At 35.1% G+C, this 25,398-nt stretch overlaps 1 protein-coding gene across 1 annotated transcript in view; it reads right to left on the bottom strand.

Moving 5' to 3' along the window:
• PTBP2 (polypyrimidine tract binding protein 2) overlaps positions 1 to 25,398 on the bottom strand; it is a 95,092-nt gene that overhangs the window by 31,347 nt on the left and 38,347 nt on the right. The window contains exons 4-7 of the mRNA XM_021689948.2: positions 9,992 to 10,164; positions 8,935 to 9,078; positions 3,033 to 3,197; positions 2,831 to 2,941 (exon numbers count right to left, since the gene is read on the bottom strand). Of these exons, the coding sequence (XP_021545623.2) occupies positions 2,831 to 2,941; positions 3,033 to 3,197; positions 8,935 to 9,078; positions 9,992 to 10,164 (593 nt within the window). The remainder of the gene's footprint in view (positions 1 to 2,830; positions 2,942 to 3,032; positions 3,198 to 8,934; positions 9,079 to 9,991; positions 10,165 to 25,398) is intronic.

Here is a 25,398-nt window from a genome sequence, read left to right as displayed (position 1 = left end):
TGTGGGAACAGGTAGTCCCCCATGCAGAAAGGGGAGGGATATGATAAGACATAGTCAGAGAGGCAGAATATATCTAAGCGAGAAGTGTTAGAGACCAGGAGAAGAGATGATTTTAAGAAACAGAATGGCTCACACTGTCAAATGTTACCTAGAGGATAGGGATGATAAGGATTGAATAATGCTGTTGAGATTTAGCACTGTAGCGATCGCTGGTGACACTGGGAAAAACAATTTGGGTAAAGGGGGGTTGGAACCAAATTGCAGTAGGTAGAGAAATAAAAAGGAGGTAAGTATAAAGAGCAAACAAAGAGAGCTTATTTACTAACTCTGGCTATAAATGAAAAGGGAAAAGAATAGGTGAACAGATGGAGTGTTATGTGGAGTTCAGGGTAAATTCACATACAATGAAAGAGATTTAAGGATGTTTCAAACACTGGTGTGAAGTAGCCAACAGAGAGAAAAATATAAGAGAAAGAGGGGATGACAGTGCAAAGTCTCTTGGAGGGCAGAAGAGGATAGAATCTGGTGTTACTGTCTTAGAAATATCTATGCCTTTTATTACAAGAGAAAGATAGGTGTGGTATAAGTAGATTTTGTAAGAAAAGCTGATTTGAGTTTCCATCTGATAGTTTCTATTTTTCCTGAGAAGCAGGAGGCAAGGTCATAAGGGGGAGTAAGGAGAGACTTGGTGGAATGAGAATTTTTTGATATAGTCATTGTGAAAAATGGGACAGCATGATGACTAGAGAAATATGGTAAGATTTTTCAAGTAGAGGGCCTAGTCTAGTTGTAGTTGATGATGATGAATTTCAACCGGTACCAACTGCTAGATTATATGATATTCTCTAGGTATACTAAACAGTCCAGATACAGGCATGAAGAAAGATTACTACAGTCATCAAAACTATATGTTTTAACAAGGTGTCAGGGTTACAAGATAATGGGGCAAGCAAGTTTGGGAAATAAACTTTTTTCCTTCTCATTATAATAGTGAAATGAAGTTGAGTTCAGATACCAGAATAGTTAATTAGTAATTATATTAAATAATTACCTACTCTCTTGGAATTACAATTAATTGTACATCTTTGTAGAAAAGACCTGAGTGAGTGTATATGACATTAACAAATGCCTGATGCTTATTATCTGTACACGGAAGATTGGCTAAATGAAAACTTCAAATACCTGATAACATTATTAAAGCATAATCCTTTAGATTACCATAGATTACTTCAGATAAAACACACATATAAACTACTTTCCCTATTGAATTATAGCCCAAATGCAGTGTAATTCCAAATCAAATTCCATTTCATTGGTCTTTTACCAAATACTCATCCCTCTGCATCAGAAGGGATGACAAAAAATATTCCACATTAAGAAAAACACGCACTATATTTAAATATGTTGTGAAGGTACAAAAAAAAAAAAAAAGCCATAAAGATCATGGCTTCTAGGTTGTCTGCTACTGATCAAACCTCATACCACATGGATTTTGGCTACTCTTTAAATACAAAATATCTCCAAAGTTGGAGGGCTGGGGCACGTAAAGAGAAATTATTTTTGGAAAAAAGAATTCCAAGTGTTAATGTATGCCTGAAAAGGAAAATATAATAAGATTAGGTCATGTAACTTAACCAGTGAGTTACAACATACTGGAGAAAAACAGGCTGAAAATATGTCTACCTCACATATAGTGTGTATTACGATCAGTAATTTTTTTACCTCTTTAAATATTAGCCTCCCCTTGTAACACAGGAAAAATTCCTGTTCTGTTTACAACATAAAATATCAGGAAAAAATAACAGCACTTGCTAAACCATTTCAATTATGCCAATATTAACAATGCAGACTTTGTGCTACCTGAAGCTATTTTTGCTCCCCAAATGAGATTCTGAGGATAGAAACACAATGAAACAATCAAAAATGGTCTAGGTTCCATATAATCTATCTTAATCTAGAGGAAGCACTGAAGTACTACACCATAATTAGTTTGAAAGTAAGAGTAAAAGGGAGAAAAAGAGGTAAGACAGAAAGTAAAGGAAGATAAGACAGTTGATGTAATGGTTTAATAATGAATATTTAATGGTTTAACAACAGAATAATCATCACAATGAGATAATATGACACAAGAAGTTAAAAAGCTAGAGCAAAGTGGATTTAAATACAATACATGAACAGAAGATTAAGGCATTTAGAAGCAAAGATACAGTATGCAGTTTTCAAGGGTAGCCATGATGTGGGAACATATTTTACTTCTTTTAATAGTTTCTTACCCTCCATATAGAACAATAAAAAATATAAAGGATGTAAATAAAAAGTAGACTAGGAACCTATTCACAAAAGCTGTCTTTAAAAACAAATCTTTAAAAAGAATATTAAATATACTGTAGTCTTAAATAAACTGAGAACCTATAATAACATCTGAGCCACATGTGTGATGATACACTTTAGCCAAACTGTCTTGATAGCTAAATTAATTACTCTGAAACTCCCACTGAAAAACATTTAAGATCTTTACTGGTGTGCATGCTCTATCCTCAAGAGCTTAAAACTTTGGACCTAAGTCAAACAAAAATGCAAAATAACAGAAGTCTGTATTATAGATAACTACACATACAACTATCCTTAAAAAGAAATACTTCTTTACCACAAATTTAAGCTTTCCTAATAGTATCTAAATGACACCAATTTGTGCCATCTATAATGCTACATGGTACTGCCAAGTTATGTCAGTATTAATAACATTAGCTACATATATGCATGTATGTCTATCTGCCACTGAAAAATATCGCTATCTCAAAAAAAAAAAAAAAAAAAGCTCCAGACTTACTAGTTTTGCTTGTTGAGCATTTACTGGATCACCATTCTGGAGAAGAGCTTGAAACTGGTTATTTTTTGTAAATGTGATTATCTTCAATACAGCACCAAACTTAGAAAATATCTGTTAAAACATTAAAATCAAAGTATTATTTATCTGCTGTATCATTATTTCTCCAGTTTATGGGTAAACATGAAAATTAAGTTAAACTTACTTGGTGAAGAACATCAAGTGTTACAGGGTAGTACATATTGTCAATAATTATTCTAAGCACTGGACTCTGGGCTGGAGTCACTGCGCTCTCACTAACTGTGGTGCCACTAAGAGGAGTATTTGCTGTCTGGACAGCTGTCACAGCTTGAAGAACTGCTTGAGCACGCTGAAAATTGAAAGATAAACACTTTAGAAACACACTCAGTATTTTCACTCTACTCTGCTGCATGTTACACTATTAGCTCATTTCTTTTCTAGAACACATACAGATTAAACAAAATTTAATAGTCACTCAATAAATGCTTTCTGAGCACCTGCCAAGAGCCAGGTTTTATCTGTTTATAATTCAAGTATTCTACTAGTATTTACTTCAAAACAATTATCTAGGGTTTGGGAACTATATTGAACAAGCAAAGATAGGCAAAGTAATTTATTTTCAAAAGAACAAAATATAGGGATGCCTGGGTGGCTCAGTCGGTTAAGCGTCTGCCTTCAGCTCAGGTCATATGATCCCAGGGTCCTGGGATCGAGTCCCACATCAGGCTCCCTGCTCAGCGACAGTCTGCTTCTCCCACCCTGCCTCCGCTCCCCTGCTTTGTGCTCTCTCTGACAAATAAATAAAATCTTAAAAAAAAAAAAAAAAAAAAAGAAAATATAGTTTGGCAGATTCACATAATCAGAAAATGTTTTAAACAGAAACTTTTAGAGAACAATAAAACTTCAACCTAACATTATTCACTCCATAAAAAAGGCACATGGTAAACCTCAGCAAGATTACTAGATTACTAATACAATCTTAAAGGAGGAATACTCAGGATACATATTAAGTCCTTTTTCATTACTAGCATAACTTCTAAGATACTGCTAAATAAACCAGGAGAGATCCACTACTATTGAGACACAATTTCTGAGTTTTTTTTTTTAATTTCTGAGATTTTAAAATGTGAAAAAAAATACAGAATAGAATATTACTACTGTGATAGGTTCATTGATAAGGAAATAATTTTTCTACCTATCTGGAGTCAAAAAACCTACATAAAGGCAAATAACTATTAAGTAACAATGACAAATACTGTTACATTGCTTTAGAGTTTGAAAAAGCTATATTGGCAGATGAATAGGAATATTAACTGAACACCATGATAAATGAAAAGGAAGGAGAACATAAAAGAATTAGGCCAACACTTATAAGAATAAACAAAAATAGTGCTCCCTCTAGCAGCACATTTGCTATGGTGATAATCATTCTGCAATATAGAAGTGTATCAAATCAACACATTATACACCTTAAATTACACAATATATCGATTATATCTCAATAAATCTGGAAACAAAAAAGAAATAGTTCACTGAAATGTCACATAACCAGGAGATCACAGAGTTTGGAATTCAAAGAGACCACATGCCCATCTGGTTAAACCTCATTATTTAAATGCTAATGAAATAATATGACCTACAAATTTATATATTGGCTAAAGTGACTCAAAGTATTTTAAGTAGTATACTGCAATATTACTTCCTTCATTAGTAAAGCATGTCCTTGGATATATTTATGTTATTACAAGCAAAGAAATATCACAAATTAGGAAAACACTAACATCTCCTCTTTCAAATAATGGAATGTCTTTTTAAAGGAATCACATGATCATGATATACTATCCAAATGGTACAGTTAAGTTTCCTCTGCAACCCTATCACCCTATCTGCTTTCCCCTACCCATTCCTCACCAATATTATTGTGGGTATCCCTTCCAGAGATACCATCTACACATGAGCATATATGTATCTAGTCTATATAAGCACATAGGTATATGTCTACTCCATACCTTCTTCCCCAATATTACTCACTTTTCTCCATCTTCTCTTTTTAGCTTAATAATTAGGTTCTCCATTATCATTAACAATAACTTTCTACATTTTTTTAATTGATGAAACAGAGTTGGCTTGCCAACCTAGGTTTTAATTAAACTTAGAGAACCATTACATATACATATAAATGGACACAAATCAGAAGTGTATAAGCTCAATAAAACATTACAAATTGGACAGATCTATGAAATGACTAGACAAAAAATAGAACATTATCAAAACTCTAATTGCGGGGCGCCTGGGTGGCTCAGTTGGTTAAGCGACTGCCTTCGGCTCAGGTCATGATCCTGGAGTCCCGGGATCGAGTCCCACATCGGGCTCCCTGCTCAGCGGGGGGTCTGCTTCTCCCTCTGACCCGCTTCCCTCTCGTGCTCTCTGTCTCTCATTCTCTCTCTCAAATAAATACATAAAATCTTTGAAAAAAAAAAAAAAAAAAACCTCTAATTGCATCACATGGTATGTGTTCTACTTTGGTCTGGCATTTTTTTGTGTTTTTTTGTTTTGTTTTGTCTTCTTTCAATAAATGTTACTTTTATGATGTGCATCCATGTTTTGCAGGTACCAGCAGCTTGGTCATTTTTTTGTATTCTAACAAATTCCAACGAATGAATATGCCACAACATATTCTACTGCTGCTGAACATTTGGATCATTTCCAGCTTTGGAGTGTTCCATGAGCTTTCTCATACGTATCTTTTGATGCACATATAATGTGTTTTTCTCAGGTATGTAACTAGGAGTAGATTTACTAAGTCAAAGAATATGTATATGCTCAGCTTCAATACATATTTCAAGTTTTTAAACATGATTCTATGAATTTACATTCCCATACATATATATGAAAGTTCTAGCTTCTCTACCTTGTTACCAACACTTGGCATCACTCATCTCATCAATCTGATGGTACATGGTAGTATCTCACTGTGATTTTAATTTGTGTTGAGGTTTCTTAGTGCAAACCTAATCCACTCTGTGGATCAAAAGATAGCTTTCTGGAGGGAACTAAGGTGAGACGTGAAGATGTGTAGCAACTGGCCATGTGAAGTGTTGGTTGGAAAAGTGGTACAAGGGCAGGCAGGCCATAATATTCCAGGCAAAAGTAACATCACAGAAACACAGTGGCCCCAAAATATTGGAAATAAGAGAAAGCATGCCAGGTTTACAATTACTTTGGGGTAGAAGCATAGGCAAATATATAGCCAATAAAACAGAAACAGTAGCCACCTCTTCTGAGGGCCTTTATTGTGAACATGAAAAGGATCTGCTGGAGGGGAGTAACTTAAGTCAGATTTGTATGATGGGAAGGGGAGAGAAGGGAAGAGGAGGGAGAGGTATACTAGGGAGAAAGAATTCAAGAGGGAAAAGTAAAAAATAGATCAGTAAGAGCTATTATAACAATATAGCCAAGAGGTGATTGTGTGTGTATGAGCTGTTCAAGTAACAAGAAAGATGATGAAAACTAGGCAGATATTATAAGAGTAAATTGAAAAGAGTTGGTAACTTCATGAAAGATCATGGAAGAATTCATGGTTGACTCATATTCATTTGCCTCTCCTATTATGAATGCCCATGAAAATGCCTATAAATGAGGTGATGGGGATGAAAGTACATTCTCATGATGAGCACTGAGTAATGTATAAAATTGCCGAATCACTATATTGTACACCTGAAACTAGTATAACACCATATGTTAACTATACTGGAATTAAAATTAAAAACTTGATAAAGGGGAGCCTGGGTGGCTCAGTCGTTAAGCATCTGCCTTCGGCTCAGGTCATGATCCCAGGGTCCTGGGATCAAGCCCAGCATCGGGCTCCCTGCTCTGCAGGAGGCCTGCTTCTCCCACTCCCGCTTCCCCCTGCTTGTGTTCCTGCTCTCGCTATCTCTCTGTGTCAAATATATAAATAAAATCTTTTTAAAAAATTAATTAAAAATGCCCAAAAATGAATACAAAATGGAATAAACCCAAATACTGAATAGAGAGAATGTTGTTAGCTGAGAATACTTTCATCAAATTTCTGGAATACAGAAAATGAACAGAAACAAATGACACAGAAGACATAGCAAACAGGGTTTGCACTGACAGCCACGTGAATCAGAGAAACTGGGAGAGTCACAGAGGGCAGAGGGGGGATATAAAAGGGTTAACGGAAAGTCTGCCTAATGAACAGTTAAACTCCTCTTCCTCCCCTCCCCCATCATCTCCTCTCCCTTAACCATTAAAAAACAAAAACAACAAAATGCTCCCCCTTCAAAGAAACAGGAATTCTAAAGGGAGTTTTATTGGCCCAGACCTTTTTGGTATTTGGGGGATCCCAGCTTAGTATCCAAACTCATTACTTAATCTAGAGGAAAGCATACCATTCCAACAAGTAAAACCTAATTCTGAAATATGAAAGACTACTGGGGGAGGAGGGACAGACAGATGGATACAAGATAAACATAACAGCTAACACTGAAGGAAATGAGATAATTTACATATAGTGAAGTATTTTTTTAAATACTGTTAATTAGGGGCACCTGGGTGGTTCAGTGGGTTAAGCGTCTGCCTTCAGCTCAGGTCATGATCTCGGGGGTCCTGGGATCAAGCCCCTGTTGGGCTCCCTGCTCAGTGGGGAGCCTGCTTCCTCCTCCCCTCCCCATGCTTTCTCCCGCTCTCTAATAAATAAATAAAATCTTTAAAAAAAAAAAAAAGGTATGGTTTTAAAAATAAAGTACTATTAATTAGTATACTGAAAGAATTGTGAAATCATAAAACACGACCAATTTTAACAAAAAAGGATGACCAGAAAAGATTAAAGGGTTTCTGAAAACTAAAAATATGGCTGCAAAACCAGGTGTTTTTCAACAGAAGCAACTTTGCATTGATTGTTCCCTATATCTGGAATAATAGTAAGTGTAAGTGCATTTATTTCCTAACCCTATTTAAGATTATCCAGATCAGAGTAAGTGCATTTATTTCCTAACCCTATTTAAGATTATAAAGATGCCTTATCTTTAGCCTTTTCATGTTCCTTGCATTGGAAGCTTTTAAAATGAGAATGCCTTCATGAATTACTTTACTAAAAATACTAATATATAAAACAAAATTGAAATATACCATTTTAAATTCTAAGTAAAATGAATATAGAATATTTTCTTTTGGTATATTTCCAATGATAAATTTTTAGAAGTACAATTTCTGGTTCAAAATTAATGAAAATTATTACCAAATTAAAACAAACAAAAAACCCCAGAATATTTAGCCTTCAAACAAAAAGTTTTAAATGCTTATTTATAAACTATCAAAATGATCTTGAGAGGTCACTTTTTATGATGGTTAAAATCTATGAAGAATTATTAGTCTGTTACATTTTCAGTAAGACAAAGAGTCTGATATAGTTTAGATTTTACTGAAACAGAAAAGATGTAATTAGCTAAAAACTATATTAAAAGAGCTAAAGTTTTTAGACCATTCCTGCATTGCTGTGTATTTAGGTATAAACCCATTCTTACATTATTTTTTAGAATATATTTTTAAATAATTAGTATCTTCTACATCACATTTTTAAAAAATAAATCCACATATTCATATATTCTCAATTCTTATATTCCCCAAGTAAAACCATTAATACATCTTCAATAAAAATCTCTCCAGGAGAAACCTAAGGCCTATAAAAAGTCAGATAACTAAAGGCATTAAAATCATACCTTAAAAGTCTAAGCAGCAGAGTTCTACAGTTTATGCGAACAGTGAGCCCAATCTCATAAACAAGTTTCTACACAAAAATCTGAACTTGCAACATGGAAATGAACATTTTGACCAGAACCTTAACGCTCTGAAAGAATATTATTCAACTAATTCATCAAGTACCTATTTAAAACATGAAAACAGACTGCACATACTTTTTGTAAATTAACATAATATTTAATATTTAGGGACATACCGCAAGGAAATATCTTAAAAACAACAAGAAAATGCCCATAGTTACATCTTTCTGTTAATAAGTTTGAGATTAATATGTCCATTTTGTTTATGTACCTACACATACTCACTTGGTTTAACGTATTATCTGTTTTTAGTTCTTTGTGATTGGAGTACTGGATATAAATTGGTTGGTTACGGAGATGAGGTGTCACAGCAGAATAGTAATTAACCATAGTAATAGCTGCTTCCTCTGTTGCTAGTTCCAAAAATGCCTGAAAATTTAAATAGCAAAAATTGGAATACTATGAATTATATTCAGGTAAACTTCAATATCTGTGTAATCTATTCAGCTAATGAGAAAAATCAGTCTCTAGAGTAACCTTTCCAGTTACATTTAGACACTCAAGTAAGTTATCCTTACTTATCCTTCCATACACCACAAATGTAGTCCAACAAAAGCTAGAGAAAATAAAATCTAAACATTTTTCAATATCAGAATTTTACCATTCCGATACTAGAGAACATGAGAGATCGCAAAATCATTTTTAAAGCAGTATAACTCAAAAGAGACAAAGAAAAAAATTAAAAGTTAAATATCAGATTATTAGTGATATTAATTATATTTATTTATATTTCATTAATGTCACTAAATTCTTCTAAATGGTATCATTAGAAATTTTAAAACAAAGTTTTACTTTAATATGCCTTGGTCTTTCTGCCACAGGTACATTTATTCAATGAAGAATACCTAGGATTAGTGACTATTTTCTTCTAATGCTATCAAATAAATATTTCCATTGGATAAGTTTAAAGGATAAGATGCTGATAGTGCCCCCACTGTTTTCTGATATTACAAAGAGCAGAGCCACAATAAAAGAAATCCTTCATTTGTATTCATTTGTATTTTTGTATTTTCCACAATCCAAACTCTAACAATCCAATCTATAACAATCCAAAAGTGAATTCAAAAGGCAAAATTGAAAACTACAGTGACTTATTCATTTTGGCTCCTTAGCATTAGTTTCTCAAACAGCATTACCAGGAAAAGTCAGAGTAAGACTTCTGTTATGTTCTTTTAAAAAAGTTAGGACCTACTATAGTCTATCCTTTTATTAGAAGTCAGCTAATTCATGCATACTGGGTAGTTTGGGGCTTAACATTTTATAGGTCCTGAAAGAAGCATACCTGATTTTTCCCTTTCAGCATAAGGATGTTGGTCACCTTACCAAAAGGTAAGCCTAAAGCAATAACTTCAGTTTCTGTCACTTCACCAGGTAATTTTCGAATATGAAGTACACGAGAAGGAGCACCATCCATTTTATCTTCTCCTTTAAATTTTTTGCTATCATTACCATTGGCTGAAAGACATTAAAAAAGTCTTTATTATTTTTCCTGATTTGTGTAAAAAAAAAAAAAAGAACACAAAACAAAGTTTAAAAAAGAACTTAAAAACATAGCTGAGTACACCTGAATAACTCCTAAAAATTCAAAAGCCGGGCTTCCAAAGGAATAGAGAAAATCATATTCACCAATTACTATTAAATAAAATTACATTATCAATTAAGATAACTATTAGATAAATGTTTCTGAACAGTATATGTAAAGAGTAATAAATGATAAGCAAAAACACATTAAAATACAATTTCATAAAGAAATTGTCCAGTGCTAAAGAACACAATTATCTTACAATTTAATAATTTTATTACAGACTAACAGAAATACAAAAAGAAAGTGAAACTTTTGACTTGGCAAAAATTAAGGAGATTTTAATTTTACCTGGGAAATTATAAATGGTTCAATTTGGAAAATATCATACTCAAAAGTGGGAGCAAAGAAGGCAATTCTGTAAAAATAATTATGCAGACAATCCACATTATGGCTTACTTACAACAAGCCTCTCCTAACTTATTCATACCACCACTTAATCTACCTATTTTGTCACTATCAACATCTATATACTATAAAACACTCATGGACTTGATTAACTTATTCTAATACTCTGACCTTTAAACTGATACACTTCAATCAACAAATTAGTTACCTGCCTTGATTCCAAAGCCTCACCAAAAATAAAAGTCCTACTAAAGACACAATAAAATAGGTGATGTTTTATGTAAAATTGTTTGAAGAACTTGCAATCTATCCACTATTCCGTATCAGTGGTTCCAAATGGTCTAAGGACTAAAGGATATTTCTGAAACTAACTAAAATGAAGGATACTTAATAAGCTGAGAAATATACATGTATACTCCACTTGTATGTAGCTTTAGGTACTTCATAGTACTCTCCAAATCAACACTATCCATAAACATTATATGTGTGTGTGTTGTATGTGTGTATATATTCAACAATATCTATAAAATCCTAAGATCAATTTGATCTCTAAGTGTCTTTAAAATTCATTCACACATTGATTCTTTAAGAGTTACTGAGTATTGGAGCACCTAGGTGGCTCAGTCAGTTAAGCATCCGACTCTTGATTTTGGCTCAGGTCATGATCTCAGGATCGTGAGATCCTGCCCCGTGTCAGGCTCTGCAATGGGCATGGAGCCTGCTTAAGATCCTCTCTCTCCCTCTATCTCTGCCCTTCCCAACCACTCGAGTGTGCAGCTCTCCCTAAAAATAAATAATAGTAATCGAAAAGTTGCTGAGTATTAAGAACGTGTCTGGCACTATTTGAGGCTCGGGGGGTACAGCAGTGAACAAGATAATCAATAAGATCCCCAATGCTCTCTTACAGTCTATTGGGAGAGGTGACTAAATAGTACACTACACTATAGGAGGATCTCAAAAACAAATATCACATTATATACAACTGCTAACAAAAGATCTGTACTTTTCTCCCAAAGACCATGTAACATCAAAACTTACATTCTCTTCATACTCTGATACTCCCTCAGTTGGTGAATAGTTTTAGAAGAGGAGGCTACTAAATATTCATATTTCAGTGCTAAATATTATGGAAGTTTTCATTTTATATGAGAATATAAGAACATGAAATAAGGAAATTAGGACTTTTTAGTCATATGACTAAGCATACTTTCATATATAAAAACACTCCATCCCTGGAAAAGAAAAAGGACACAAGAAAATGTATAGCCCTTAGCTTATGAAACACACAGGCCATTTATTAGCCTAACAGAGAAGTAAGGAAGACTGGGTCTCTCTGGGTTATACATCTGTGATTCTTCAGAAGACAAAGTACAATAATTTGGACTTCTTTCCATTATCTGTTCCCTTCCACTCCCCAGGTAAACCCACAAACTTTTGATTCGTGAATGTAAAACCAGTAATAATTAAAATGATTTCGAAGAACTAAGGCAACAACAATGCAGTAATGCTTTTATTTATGCATATAGGTTGTATATAAATTGCAGAAATCTTTAATCACATCATTTTCCATATGTTATTCAGCCTTCTTAAAGCCTTTTGCTTAAGATGTTCTTCTCAAATTCAAAACAAATAATATGTAAAAAAAAAAAAAAAAATGTAAAAACTATTTCTATTTGAAAACTTCTCTTCCAAACTCAAAAGTGGTTTTCTACCTCAATTCTATAGTGAACATCTTCACCTTTGATCAGTCTCTTTTTTCCTTTACTGACATTTGCTCTTTACTGGTCATTACCTGCAGTTTTCACATAAACAGTCTCGTTAATTTGTTAAATCCATTCATGGTCAAAATACTGTGAGCCCTCTCATCCTTACCAAATCTCTCTGTTCTCACAACACCCTTAACAATTCATAACTAGTTTTTTTACTTCCCTGATTCATTTAAAGCTGCTTCGAACCCTCTGCTTATGTACTCATTCCCAATAATAGTTGGAGTTCCTCAAGCTGTTTTGGCCCCAAAGTCCTATCTTTACTTGCTCATGTGAACACTCCAGCACTTGGGTCTCAAAAACCACCTTATTTAATTTGTAAATCTATTATTTTAGTCCCACTCATTCACCAATATTCTAATTCTATACTTCCGTGTATCAACCTGAAGTACATTTCAAAACTTTATACTTCTACTTGTTTATACAGCAGAAACTAACAAAATATAAGTCCATGTTCAATCTCTTAAGTCTTTCACACTCAAGCATTTATAAAAAGCACTGGTAGCATCCTTTATCAAATGTGAAACTGAGAAGAAAAGCAGTTTCAATTCCAAGCAGTTTTAAGTTAGACTTCAGGGCAAAGCATAATGTTATAGAAGCTGTTGGCTTTAGAAAAATAAAAAATAAAAAGAATCTGAGTTATGAAAAATGAATGTCTGTACACTTTTACTTTCCTATCTGGGAAAACAAATTCCAAAAAAGGGTTAACCAGAAATGCAGGCATATACAGAAAGATACTTCTGTTATTCTGCTAGCTGTTTAGTCAAGATCAACAGCCACCACACAAAAAATCTTAGGTTTATTGTAAAAACTGGCTGTCACTGTATTTTTAAGAAGCTGCACAGCCTACTTGCCAAAAGTACCTTACGCATGAGCTAGAAAAAATAGAAGCCTAGACTAAACTAGAAGTCTCATGTGCTGGAATACTCTCAAAGCATTATAACAAAACAAAATGACATTATATAAAAATGTCTTCACGTTAAAGTTGAAATGAATATCCCAAAGAGTTCTGAGTAACATATATCAGAATCTATGGAATGATTTCAGTGCTTTCACATAAAGAAAAATGTCACACTTTCAGCAATAATAAATCCTGCTATTATGGAATAACAATTAGCAGCACTGGCAGAAATATATACACCTAACTTAAAGTAATATTCCATATACATAGCTATAAAGAAATGACTCAAAAATTTTACAATTGTCAAGGCTCCTTCCCACTGACAAACAGTTACAACCTCTTTTCAATAAAATCTAATCACAATACTAGCTGGAGCTAGTTGTTTTTGAAATGTTTCACTTTTATTTCTGAAAGAACTAACGCATTACAAATTAATCTTAATACACTGACTTAGTAAATACTTACCTGAGACTAAGGTTCTAATGACATTAACTTTTCGCACTTCTAAAATTATTTTTTCTATGTCACAAAAACCAGGTATATGTTTAGAAAGTAAGTCTGGACAGATAAGGGAAAGACCAATGAGATAATAGGCTTTTAGAAACCAAATTCTACAATAAAGTGAATTTGTGGAAACATTCTGAATAAAGCTGGAATTAAGAATGAAATCCTGTTCTGTATCTGATAACCATAAAAGTTTCTTTATAACATGGTCTGTAAAAGTACCTTTTCAGACACCTCAATGACAATAGCATATCTGTCCAGGCAAGTAAAATCAATAGTTCTTAAAGTTCTCTTTTTTTCCCTATTTGCTCTTATATGCAACAATATTCAAATTGGACACTGTGAGAACATAAACAGACTCTCATCATTAAGGGAAAAAAAAATCTTAAAACTCAGCATTTCCGAAATTTTGTCTGGTCCCAGGAATTTGATAGGGATCAAACCATTCTGAATACCTACGAACTCAACAGGAGATCGAAGAGAAGAATAGCAGCAACTCTCTGAATAGAAAAGCGACCACTTTCTGGAAGGTAGAACATGGAGAGAAGTGACTCTGAGGCGATATACGGGAAAACAGGGGGGGGGGGGGGGGGGGGGGGGGCCTCCATCACCCGGATAACGGCAAGTGATATAGAGCCGCAGAGCACAAAATCGGAACTTTTAGAAGTCGGCTCCGCTGAGGGACATCTCTCCAGTGGCTAAGCAGAGGGTGGAACCCTCGCTGGGACAGTGTGATCTCAGGACCCTCGGGGTCACAGAAAGACCGGGGGTGCCTGAGTGCGGGGCAGAACTCCCAGGTATCAGAGCGGGGAAGCCGGCTGAACAAAAGGAGCCAAGGAATGGGCTCTCAGCTTGGGGTTGCCATAAACCTGGATCCGCGGCACAGTCAGGCCACTGCTCTTCCAGCAGGGACCCAACAAGCAGCAGATCTGGGGAGACTCACTTTCCTGCCCCGGGAGGAGCGGCGCAGGAGCGCAGTGCAGGGATCTCCTGGGTTTGGAGACTCCACACGGGGTCGGGTGCCAGGAACAAAAACTCTCGGCCACAGGCCGGGTGAGCACAGAGTGCGGCCGGAGACTGGGGAGACAGGAGTGATTGACTGCTTTTCTCTGGGGGCACACTGAGTAGTGGGGCCCCGAGTTCTCGGCTCTGCCAGGGTAGAAATTGGGAGGCTCACATTTTCGCCTCGTCCTCCAAAGCTGTACAGAAAGCTTACAGGGAACAAAAGTTCCCGAGAGCAAATCCGAGCAGATTACTTAGCCCAGCCCCGGCAACGGTGGGGCAATTCCGCCTCTGGCAAAGACACTTGAGAACCACTACAACAGGCCCTTCCCCAGGAGATCAGCAAGAACAAACAGCCACGGCCAAGTTTACTGATCAAGGAGAAGGGCAGAACTCCAGCAGTAGGGGAATACAGCACATGGAATTCATGGCTTTTTTCCACCATTGATTCTTTAGTCTTTCAAAAAATTAATTTTTTTAATTTTTTTTTTTTGATTTTTCTTTTTCCCTTTTTTAACCAACATCTTAGCAGTGCCTTTTTAAAAAATCTTTTCTATTTTTCTTTTTTAGAGTCATATTCTATCCCTTCATAGTAGTTAACCTTATTTTTGGAATATATATAACTTGTTCTCTCTTTAAAATTTTGGGATACATTTTCTTCTAACAGACCAAAATATACCCTAAATCTCTAGTATATGACTTTGTTCTAGTCTCCTGCCTGATCACATTCTCTCTTTTTTTTTTTTAAACCTCTTTCTTTTTTCAACTTTCTTATCAATTCCTTTTATAAAATCTTTTAAAATTTTCATCTTTACAGTCATATTCCATCCCTTCATTGTATTTACCCTTATTTTTGTACATATATAAGTTTTTCTTTCTCTAAAATTTTGGGAGGCACTTTCTTCTAACAGACCAAAACATGCCCAAAATCTAGTGTGTGGCACTGATCTATGCACCAGCCTGATCATATTTGATCATATTCTGTTTTTGTTTGTTTTTTTCTTTTTCCTTGCTTTTCCCCCGGTTTCAGGTCTCTTCTGATTTGTTTATAGTGCATATTTTCTGAGGACGTTGTTACCCTGTTAGCATTTGTTCTCTCATTCATCCATTCTCCTCTGGACAAAATGACAAGATGGAAAAAATCACCTCAAAAAACGGAACAAGAGGCAGTAACGACTGCCAGGGACCTAATCAATACGGACATTAGTAACATGTCAACTAGAGTTCAGAATGATGATTTTAAAGATACTAGCTGGGCTTGAAAAAAGCACAAAAGATATTAGAGAAACCCTTTCTGGAGAAATAAAAGAACTAAAATCTAACCAAGTCAAAATCAAAAAGGCTATTAATGAGGTGCAATCAAAAATGAAGGCTCTAACTGCTAGGATAAATGAGGCAGAAGAGAGAATTAGTGATACAGAAGACCAAATGATGGAAAATAAAGAAGCTGAGAAAAAGAGAGATAAATACCTACTGGATCACAAGGACAGAATTTGAGAGATTTGTAGGTCTGTAACCTACAGCGGCAGACACATTAGATTGGCAACAGACCTATCCACAGAGACCTGGCAGGCCAGAAAGGACGGGCATGATATATTCAGAGCACTAAATGAGAAAAATATGCAGCCAAGAATACCATATCCAGCTAGGCTGTCACTGAAAATAGAAGGAGAGATAAAAAGCTTCCAGGACAAACAAAAACTAAAGGAATTTGCAAACATCAAGCCAGCCCTGCAAGAAATATTGAAAGGGGTCCTCTAAGCAAAGAGAGAGCCTAAAAGTAACATAGACCAGAAAGGAACACAGACAATACACAGTAACAGTCACCATATAGGAAATACAATGGCACTAAATTCCTATCTTTCAACAGTTACCCTGAATGTGAACAGGCTAAATGCCCCAATCAAAAGACACAGGCTATCAGATTGGATAAAAAAACAAGACCCATCGATATGCTGTCTGCAAGAGACTAATTTTAGACCCAAAGACACTTCCAGATTGAAAGTGAGGGGGTGGAAAACCATTTAGCACGCTAATGGACACCAAAAGAAAGCTGGGGTGGCAATCCTTATATGAGACAAATTAGATTTTAAACCAAAGACTGTAATAAGAGATGAGGAAGAACACTATATCCTACCTAAAGGGTCTATCCAACAAGAAGATCTAACAATTGTAAATATCTATGCCCCTAACATGGGAGCAGCCAATTATATAAGCCAATTAATAACAAAAGCAAAGAAACACATCGACAACAATACAATAATAGTGGGGGACTTTAACACCCCCCTCACTGAAATGGACAGATCGTCTAAGCAAAAGATCAACAAGGAAATAAAGACTTTAAAAGACACACTGGACCAAAGACACTTCACAGATATATTCAGAACATTCCATCCCAAAGCAAGAGAATACACATTCTTCTCTAGTGCCCATGGAACAGTCTCCGGAAGAGATCACATCCTAGGTCACAAATCAGGTCTCAACCGGTACCAGAAGACTGGGATCATTCCCTGCATATTTTTGGACCACAATGCTTTGAAACTAGAACTCAATCACAAGAGGAAAGTCGGAAAGGACTCAAATACATGGAGGCTAAAGAGCATCCTACTAAAGAATGAATGGGTCAACCAGGAAATTAAAGAAGAATTAAAAAAATTCATAGCAACAAATGAAAATGAAAACACAACTGTTCAAAATCTTTGGGATGCAGCAAAGGCTGTCCTAAGAGGAAAGTATAGAGCAATACAAGCCTTTCTCAAGAAACAAGAAAGGTCTCAAATACACAACCTAACCCTACACCTAAAGGAGCTGGAGAAAGAACAGCAAATAAAGCCTAGACCCAGCAAGAGAAGAGAAATAATAAAGATCAGAGCAGAAATCAATGAAATAGAAACCAGAAGAACAGTAGAACAGATCAACAAAACCAGGAGCTGGTTCTTTGAAAGAATTAATAAGATTGATAAGCCCCCGGCCAGACTTATCAAAAAGAAAAGAGAAATGACCCAAATAAATAAAATCATGAATGAAAGAGGAGAGATCACAACCAACACACCAAAGAAATACAATTATAAGAACATATTATGGGCAACTATATGCAGCCAACTAGATAATCTGGAAGACATGGATGCATTCCTAGAGATGTATCAATTACCAAAACTGAACCAGGAAGAAATAGAAAACCCGAACAGACCTATAACCACTAAGGAAATTGAAGCAGTCATCAAAAATCTCCCAACAAACAAGAACCCAGGGCCAGATGACTTCCCAGGGGAATTCTACCAAACATTTCAAGAAGTAATACCTATTCTGAAACTGTTCCAAAAAAACAGAAATGGAAGGAAAACTTCCAAACTCATTTTATGAGGCCACCATTACCTTGATCCCCAAACCAGACAAAGACCCCATCAAAAAGGAGAATTACAGACCAATATCCTTGATGAACATGAATGCAAAAATTCTCACCAAAATACTAGCCAATAGGATCCAACAGTACATTAAAAGGATTATTCACCACAACCAAGTGGGATTTATCCCTGGGCTGCAAGGTTGGTTCAACATCCGCAAATCAATCAATGTGATACAATACATTAATAAAAGAAAGAACAAGAACCATATGATCCTCTCAATAGATGCAGAAAAAGCATCTGAGAAAGTACAGCATCCTTTCTTGATCAAAACTCTTCACGGGTATACGGATAGAGGGTACATACCTCAATATCATAAAAGCCATCTATGAAAAACCCACAGCGAATATCATTCTCGATGGGGAAAAACTGAGAGCTCTCCCCCTAAGGTCAGGAACACGGCAGGGATGTCCACTATCACCGCTGCTATTCAATGTAGTACTAGAAGTCCTAGCCACAGCAATCAGACAACAAAAACAAATAAAAGGCATCCGAATCAGCAAGGAAGAAGTCAAACTCTCACTCTTTGCAAATGATATGATACTGCATGTGGAAAACCCAAAAGACTCCACCCCAAAACTGCTAGAACTCATATAGGAATTCAGTAAAGTGGCAGGATATAAAATCAATGCACAGAAATCAGTGGCATTCCTATACACCAACAACAAGACAGAAGAGAGAGAAATTAAGGAGTCGATCCCATTTACAACTGCACCCAAAACCGTAAGATACCTAGGAATAAATCTAACCAAAGAGGCAAAGAATCTGTACTCAGAAAACTCTAAAATACTCATGAAAGAAATTGAGGAAGACACAAAAAAAATGGAAAAACATTCCATGCTCATGGATTGGAAGAACAAATACTGTGAAAATGTCAATGCTACCTAGAGCAATCTACACATTCAATGCAATCCCCGTCAAAATACCATCCACTTTTTTCAAAGAAATGGAACAAATAATCCTAAAATTTGTATGGAACCAGAAAAGACCCCGAATAGCCAGAGGAATGTTGAAAAAGAAAAGCAAAGCTGGTGGCATCACAATTCCAGACTTCAAGCTCTATTACAAAAGCTGTCATCATCAAGACAGTATGGTACTGGCAAAAAACAGACACACAGATCAATGGAACAGAATAGAGAGCCCAGAAATGGACCCTCAACTCTATGGTCAACAAATCTTCGACAAGGCAGGAAAGAACGTCCAATGGAAAAAAGACAGTCTCTTCAACAAATGGTGCTGGGAAAATTGGACAGCCACATGCAGAAGGATGAAACTGGACCATTTCCTTACACCACACACAAAAATAAGACTCAAAATGGATGAAAGACCTAAATGTGAGACAGGAGTCCATCAAAATCCTAAAGGAGAACACAGGCAGCAACCCTTTCGACCTCAGCCGCAGCAACTTCTTCCTAGAAACATCGCCAAAGGCTTTTAGGGAAGCAAGGGCAAAAATCAACTGGTGGGACTTCACCAAGATAAAAAGCTTTTGCACAGCAAAAGAAACAGTCAACAAAACCAAAAGACAACCGACAGAATGGGAGAAGATATTTGCAAATGACATATCAGATACAGGGCTAGTATCCAAACTCAATGAAGAACTTATGAAACTCAACACCCAAAGAACAAATGATCCAATCAAGAAATGGGCAGAAGACATGAACAGACATTTTTCCAAAGAAGACACATCCAAATGGCCAAAAGACACATGAAAAAGTGCTCAACATCGCTCGGCATCAGGGAAATCCAAGTCAAAACCTCAATGAGATAGCACCTCACACCAGTCAGAATGGCTAAAATTAACAATCAGGAAATGACAGATGTTGGCGGGGATGAGGAGAAAGGCGAAGCCTCCTACACTGTTGGTGGGAATGCAAGCTGGTGCAGCCACTCTGGAAAACAGTATGGGGGTTCCTCAAAAAGTTGAAAATAGAGCTACCCTACGACCCAGCAATTGTACTACTGGGTATTTACCCCAAAGATGTAAATGTAGTGATCCAAAGGGGCACATGCACCCCAATGTTTATAGCAGCAATATCCACAACAGCCAAACTATGGAAAGAGCCAAGATGTCCATCGACAGATGAATGGATAAAGATGTGGTATATATATACAATGGAATGTTATGCAGCCATCAAAAGGATTGAGATCTTGCCATTTACAACGATGTGGATGGAACTGGAGGGTATTATGCTGAGCTAAATAAGTCAATCAGAGAAAGACATGTATCATATGACCTCACTGATATGAGGAATTCTTAATCTCAGGAAACAAACTGAGGTTGTTGGAGTGGTGGGCGGTGGGAGGGATGAGGTGGCTCAGTAATAGACATTGGAAAGGGTATGTGCTACAGTGAGTGCTGTGAATTTTGTAAGACTGTTGAATCACAGACCTGTACCTCTGAAACAAATAATACATTACATGTTAAAAAAAAGAAGAGGGGCACCTGGGTGGCTCAGTCGTTAAGCGTCTGCCTCAGCTCAGGTCATGATCCCAGGGTCCTGGGACTGAGCCCCACATTGGGCTCCCTGCTCAGCGGGAAGCCTGTTTCTCCCTCTCCCAACTCCCCCTGCTTGTGTTCCCTCTCTCACTGTGTCTCTCTTCTGTCAAATAAATAAATAAAATCTTTAAAAAAAAAAAAAAGAAGATAGTAGGATGGGTAAAATGAAGGGGGGGAATCAGAGGGGGAGGCAAACCATGAGACTATGGACTCTGAGAAACAAACTGAGGGTTCTAGAGGGGAGGGGGGTGGGGGAATCGGTTAGCCTGGTGTTGGGTATTAAAGAGGGCAGGTATTGAATGGAGCACTGGGTGTTACATGCAAACAATGAATCATGGAACACTACATCAAAAACTAATGACATAATGTATGCTGATTAACATAATAAAATTATAAAAAAACTCAGTGTTTAATAAAGGTGAATAAAGGTAAAATAAATTGAATGCATATAAATTTCTTCTGTTTAAACAAGGCTTTAAGGAATTTTATTCCATCACTCCAAGACTCAATTCATTCTTGGTCATAAAGTACATTAAGTATCATTCCTAAACATACTTTTAACAGATAATTCTTCCCACCAAAAACAAATCTCCTTTTCCCCTATTCTCCCTTTGTGAATGGGACTATCATCCATCAACCCAGTGATTCTAAGCCCAATCTAAAACTTCTCCCAAACTAGTCTATTTCCAAATAATTCAGAAGTTCAAATTTCTTGATACATCATTTCCTCCATATTCTAAGAATCTACAATTCAGGACACCTTAATATCTTTGGAGCAGATTATTGTTAAAGTGTTTAACTGTCCTATGTACAGTAGTGACCCCACACACACAAAATACAAATAGAAGAAAAATACTTTCTAAAATGTAAATCTGGGGAAGTTTAAACTCAACAAATCAAATCCTATATACAAACCCATACCTATCAGGACTCAACTTTAGTCACTCCCCCCTCTCATAATTCACATTCCAGCTTAATAAAACTAGGGGTAGTTCATCATTCCCAGAGGTAGCCTACTGTTTCAAACAAATTTTGGATTGTACAACTTTGTTAATTGATATGGAACATGTCCACAGAGAATTCCCTTTTACTTCCTGTTAATCCCAACACCCACAGGCAACCATTATTTATAATAAAAATTGATTATGTTAACTTTATAAAAATGGAATCATAGTGATTCATTTCAGTGATTTGTTTTTCGTCTGGCTTCTTTTGCTTCATATGCTGTCTTCATATTCACTCACGTTTTTGTATTTGTTAATAGTCATTCTTTTGTTACTAATTGGTAATCTACTGTATGTTATACCACAATTCATTGACCCATTTTCCTACTGACAGGCATTAGGTAATCAAGTTTGGGGCCATCATGAATACAGTTTTTTATATACATATTTGTACAAGTCTTTTTCATTAGGTAAAAACCTAGATGTAGAAGTACTGGGTCATAGGCCATGTTTATGTTTAACTTTATAAGATATTGCCAAGCTGTTTTCTAAACTATTTTACACTTTTACCAGCCATGGTGAATTGTTCCATTTGCTCTATATCCTCATCAACATTATGTTGCCCATCTGTTTAATTTTAACCAAGATTCTAGTTGGCATGACAGGATACCTCAATGCAGTTGTAACCTGTGTTTTCTTGATGATGAATATGTATTTTCATGTGCTCATCAGCCATTCGTATACCTTTTGTCCAGTTCAAAAAATTAGGCTGTTTGTATTTACAGATGTTATATAATCTGCATACAAGTCCTTTGTCAAAAATATGTATTAATATGTGATTTTAGTATCTTTTCCTAATCCGTGACTTGTCTTTTCATTTAACAATGTCTTCTGATGAGTTTTTCATGTAGGTAAAATGTTTATCAATTATTGCTTTATGGGTAGTGTTTTTGTGTCTTCTTTAAAAAAATCTTTACCTCAAGTTTGTGAATATATTCTGTAATATTTTTTAAAAAGCTTTACATATTTAGTTTTTTAGGTTTAGGCATATATTCACCTATTATTTCTGTACTGTATTAAGTAGTCTGAGTTTCTTTTTTTCATATGTGTTTCCAACTGTTTTCTGGCACCATTTCTCCAACTGAATGACCAAGACACCTTTGTAAGTAATCAGTGGACCTTAAATGTAGGAGTTTATTTCTGTACACTATTCTGTAAATACTAATCTTGCTAATATTAAACTGATTACTACAAGTTTACAGTGAATCTTGAAATCAGATTGTGTCGACTTTTCTTTTGGAAAATGGTTTTAGTTCATCTAGGTTCTTTTTTATTTCCACATAAATTTTAGAATCCACTCGTCAATTTCAATTTAAAAGCCTGTTGAGCTTGACTGACTTATAGATTCAAGTCCATTCAATTTAGGGGAAAATGACATTTTAACATATTGAGCCTTTGGTTTCTTTCTCATTTAGGTCTCTAATATCTCTTTGCCGTGTCTTGTATAGTTACTGGTGAACATATCTCCCACATTTGTTAAATTTATTCCTTGATATTTTGTCTTTCTTGTAAATGCATTTTTTAAAATTTTATTTTCCAATAATTTGCTAATAATATCAGGAACCTATTTTTTGTATATTGAACTTGTATTATGTAACCTTCTAAATTCAATGATCAGTTCTACGAAACATTTTGTAGATTCCTTTGGGTTATTTTTAAAATGTTGGCACAATATGAACAGACTAAAGTGTATTATGCTATGCAAAATAAGTCAGAGAAAGACAAATATCCTATGGTTTCACTCATGTGGAATTTAAGAAATAAAACAGATGAACAAGGGGAGGGGAAGGAAAAATAAGATAAAAACAGAGGAAGGCAAACCATAAGAGACTGTATAGTTAAGAGAACAAACAGGGTTGCTGGAAGGGAGGAGGGTGGAGGGATGGGATAAATGGGTGATGTGTATTAAAGAGGACACTTGTTGGGATGAACACTGAGTGTTATATGTAAGTGATGAATCACTAAATTCTAAAACCAATACTACACTATGTTAACTAAGCTATAATTAGTTTAAATTTTAAAAAATTACATAGCAAATAGAGTTGAATAGCAAGTTTATAAAAAGTCAGATATTTAAAAACAGTAACCAAATACCATATGCAGTATTGTGAATTGCCAGAAACATCTACACTTCTCTGTAATTATACAAATAAACTCAATTTCAAAAATATAAAAATAAAAATGTTGCCTGTAAATAAGATAGTTTTACTTCTTCCTTTTTAAGCTTTATGTTTTTTATTCTACTTGCCCTAATGTAAGCAAAAAGCTGGAAAAATTGTGAAAACAGACATCCTTACTTCATTCCTGTGTTTAAAGAGAAAACATTCAATATTTCACCATTAAAGAATGGAATTTGTTTTAGGCTCTTATTAGATGCCCCTTATTCACCTTGTGGAAGTTCCCTTACCTTACTAGTTTTCTGAGAGATTTTTATCATGAATGAATGCTGTATTTATCAAATGCTTTTTTCTCCTATTGGCATTTTTTTTCCTCCTTCATTCTATTATTGTGATAAATTATACTGAGTTCACTTGCAGATGTTAAACCTTACAATCCTTGGGTAAGCCTCAATTAATAATCATGAATTATCATTTACATATTGCTAGATGTGATCTGATAATATTTTGTTAAGAATGTCTGCATTTATATTAATGAAAAATATTAGTTTGAAATCTTGATTTCTTGTATCTTAATTAGGTTTGGGCATCAGTTATAGCAGCATCATAAAGTAGAATTTGCAGTAGTCTCTGCTTCTCTATTTTCTAAAAAAGTATACTGAAGATGGCTATCATTTCTTACTTTGAAGCTTCATACCTGAGTAAAATCCCCTATGAGTTCAATTTTTAGAACAGACATAGAGCTAATCTGTACATATTATAGAGTTTATGTCACTTTTGATAAATTAGGTTTCTGAAGGATTTTGTCTATTTCACCTAAGTTGCTGATTTATTGGCATTATTGCTGTTTGTACTATTGCCTTATTTTCCTATTAACATTCTGTAGGATCTGTACTGGTACCTCCAACTTTCATTGTGATACTGATATTATAGTTTTGATAGGATTATTAAACTTTTTGTCTAATATAAGCATTTTCTAATATATGTATATAGGTGTAGACGTTTTTTCCCCATGTACTTTCTTGTGTTACAGCTAACAAATTTTGATATATTTTCACTTTCAGTCAGAAAGATACCCTTATACTTTCCTTAATTCATATTTTGTTCAGAATTATGTAGTTCAATTTCTAAATATTTGGTAATTTCTTACTGTTTTTGATTTCTACTTAAATTCCACTATAATCAGATACTAATGAGCTTTCAGCCATTTGAAATCTATTGAGTTATTTTATGTCCTAATATATAGTCAGTCTATCATGGTGCTATGTACACTTGAAAAGTTATTCTGAAGTCAGGGTGTAGGTTTCATGAATATGAGTAAAGCCCAGCTGAAGGACAGTATTGTTCAAATCCTCTATGTATTTATTTTAAAGATCTAATTGTCCTATCACTGTTAAATCAATTAATTTTAAAATATCCAACAATGATTATAGATTTCTGTTTACCTCTTTAGTTTTATATATTTAATGAACGCCAAAGCTCTGTTATTACTGGCATACAAATGTTTTCCAATATATTAACCCTTTAAACACATGAAATATGTTTTTTTATATCTGGTAAT

The sequence above is a fragment of the Neomonachus schauinslandi genome, chromosome 4 (assembly GCF_002201575.2).
Source record: "Neomonachus schauinslandi chromosome 4, ASM220157v2, whole genome shotgun sequence".
Lineage (NCBI taxonomy): Eukaryota > Metazoa > Chordata > Mammalia > Carnivora > Phocidae > Neomonachus > Neomonachus schauinslandi.
The sequence above is the reverse complement of the archived record's forward strand: the minus strand, read 5'-3'. Positions and strand labels throughout refer to the sequence as shown.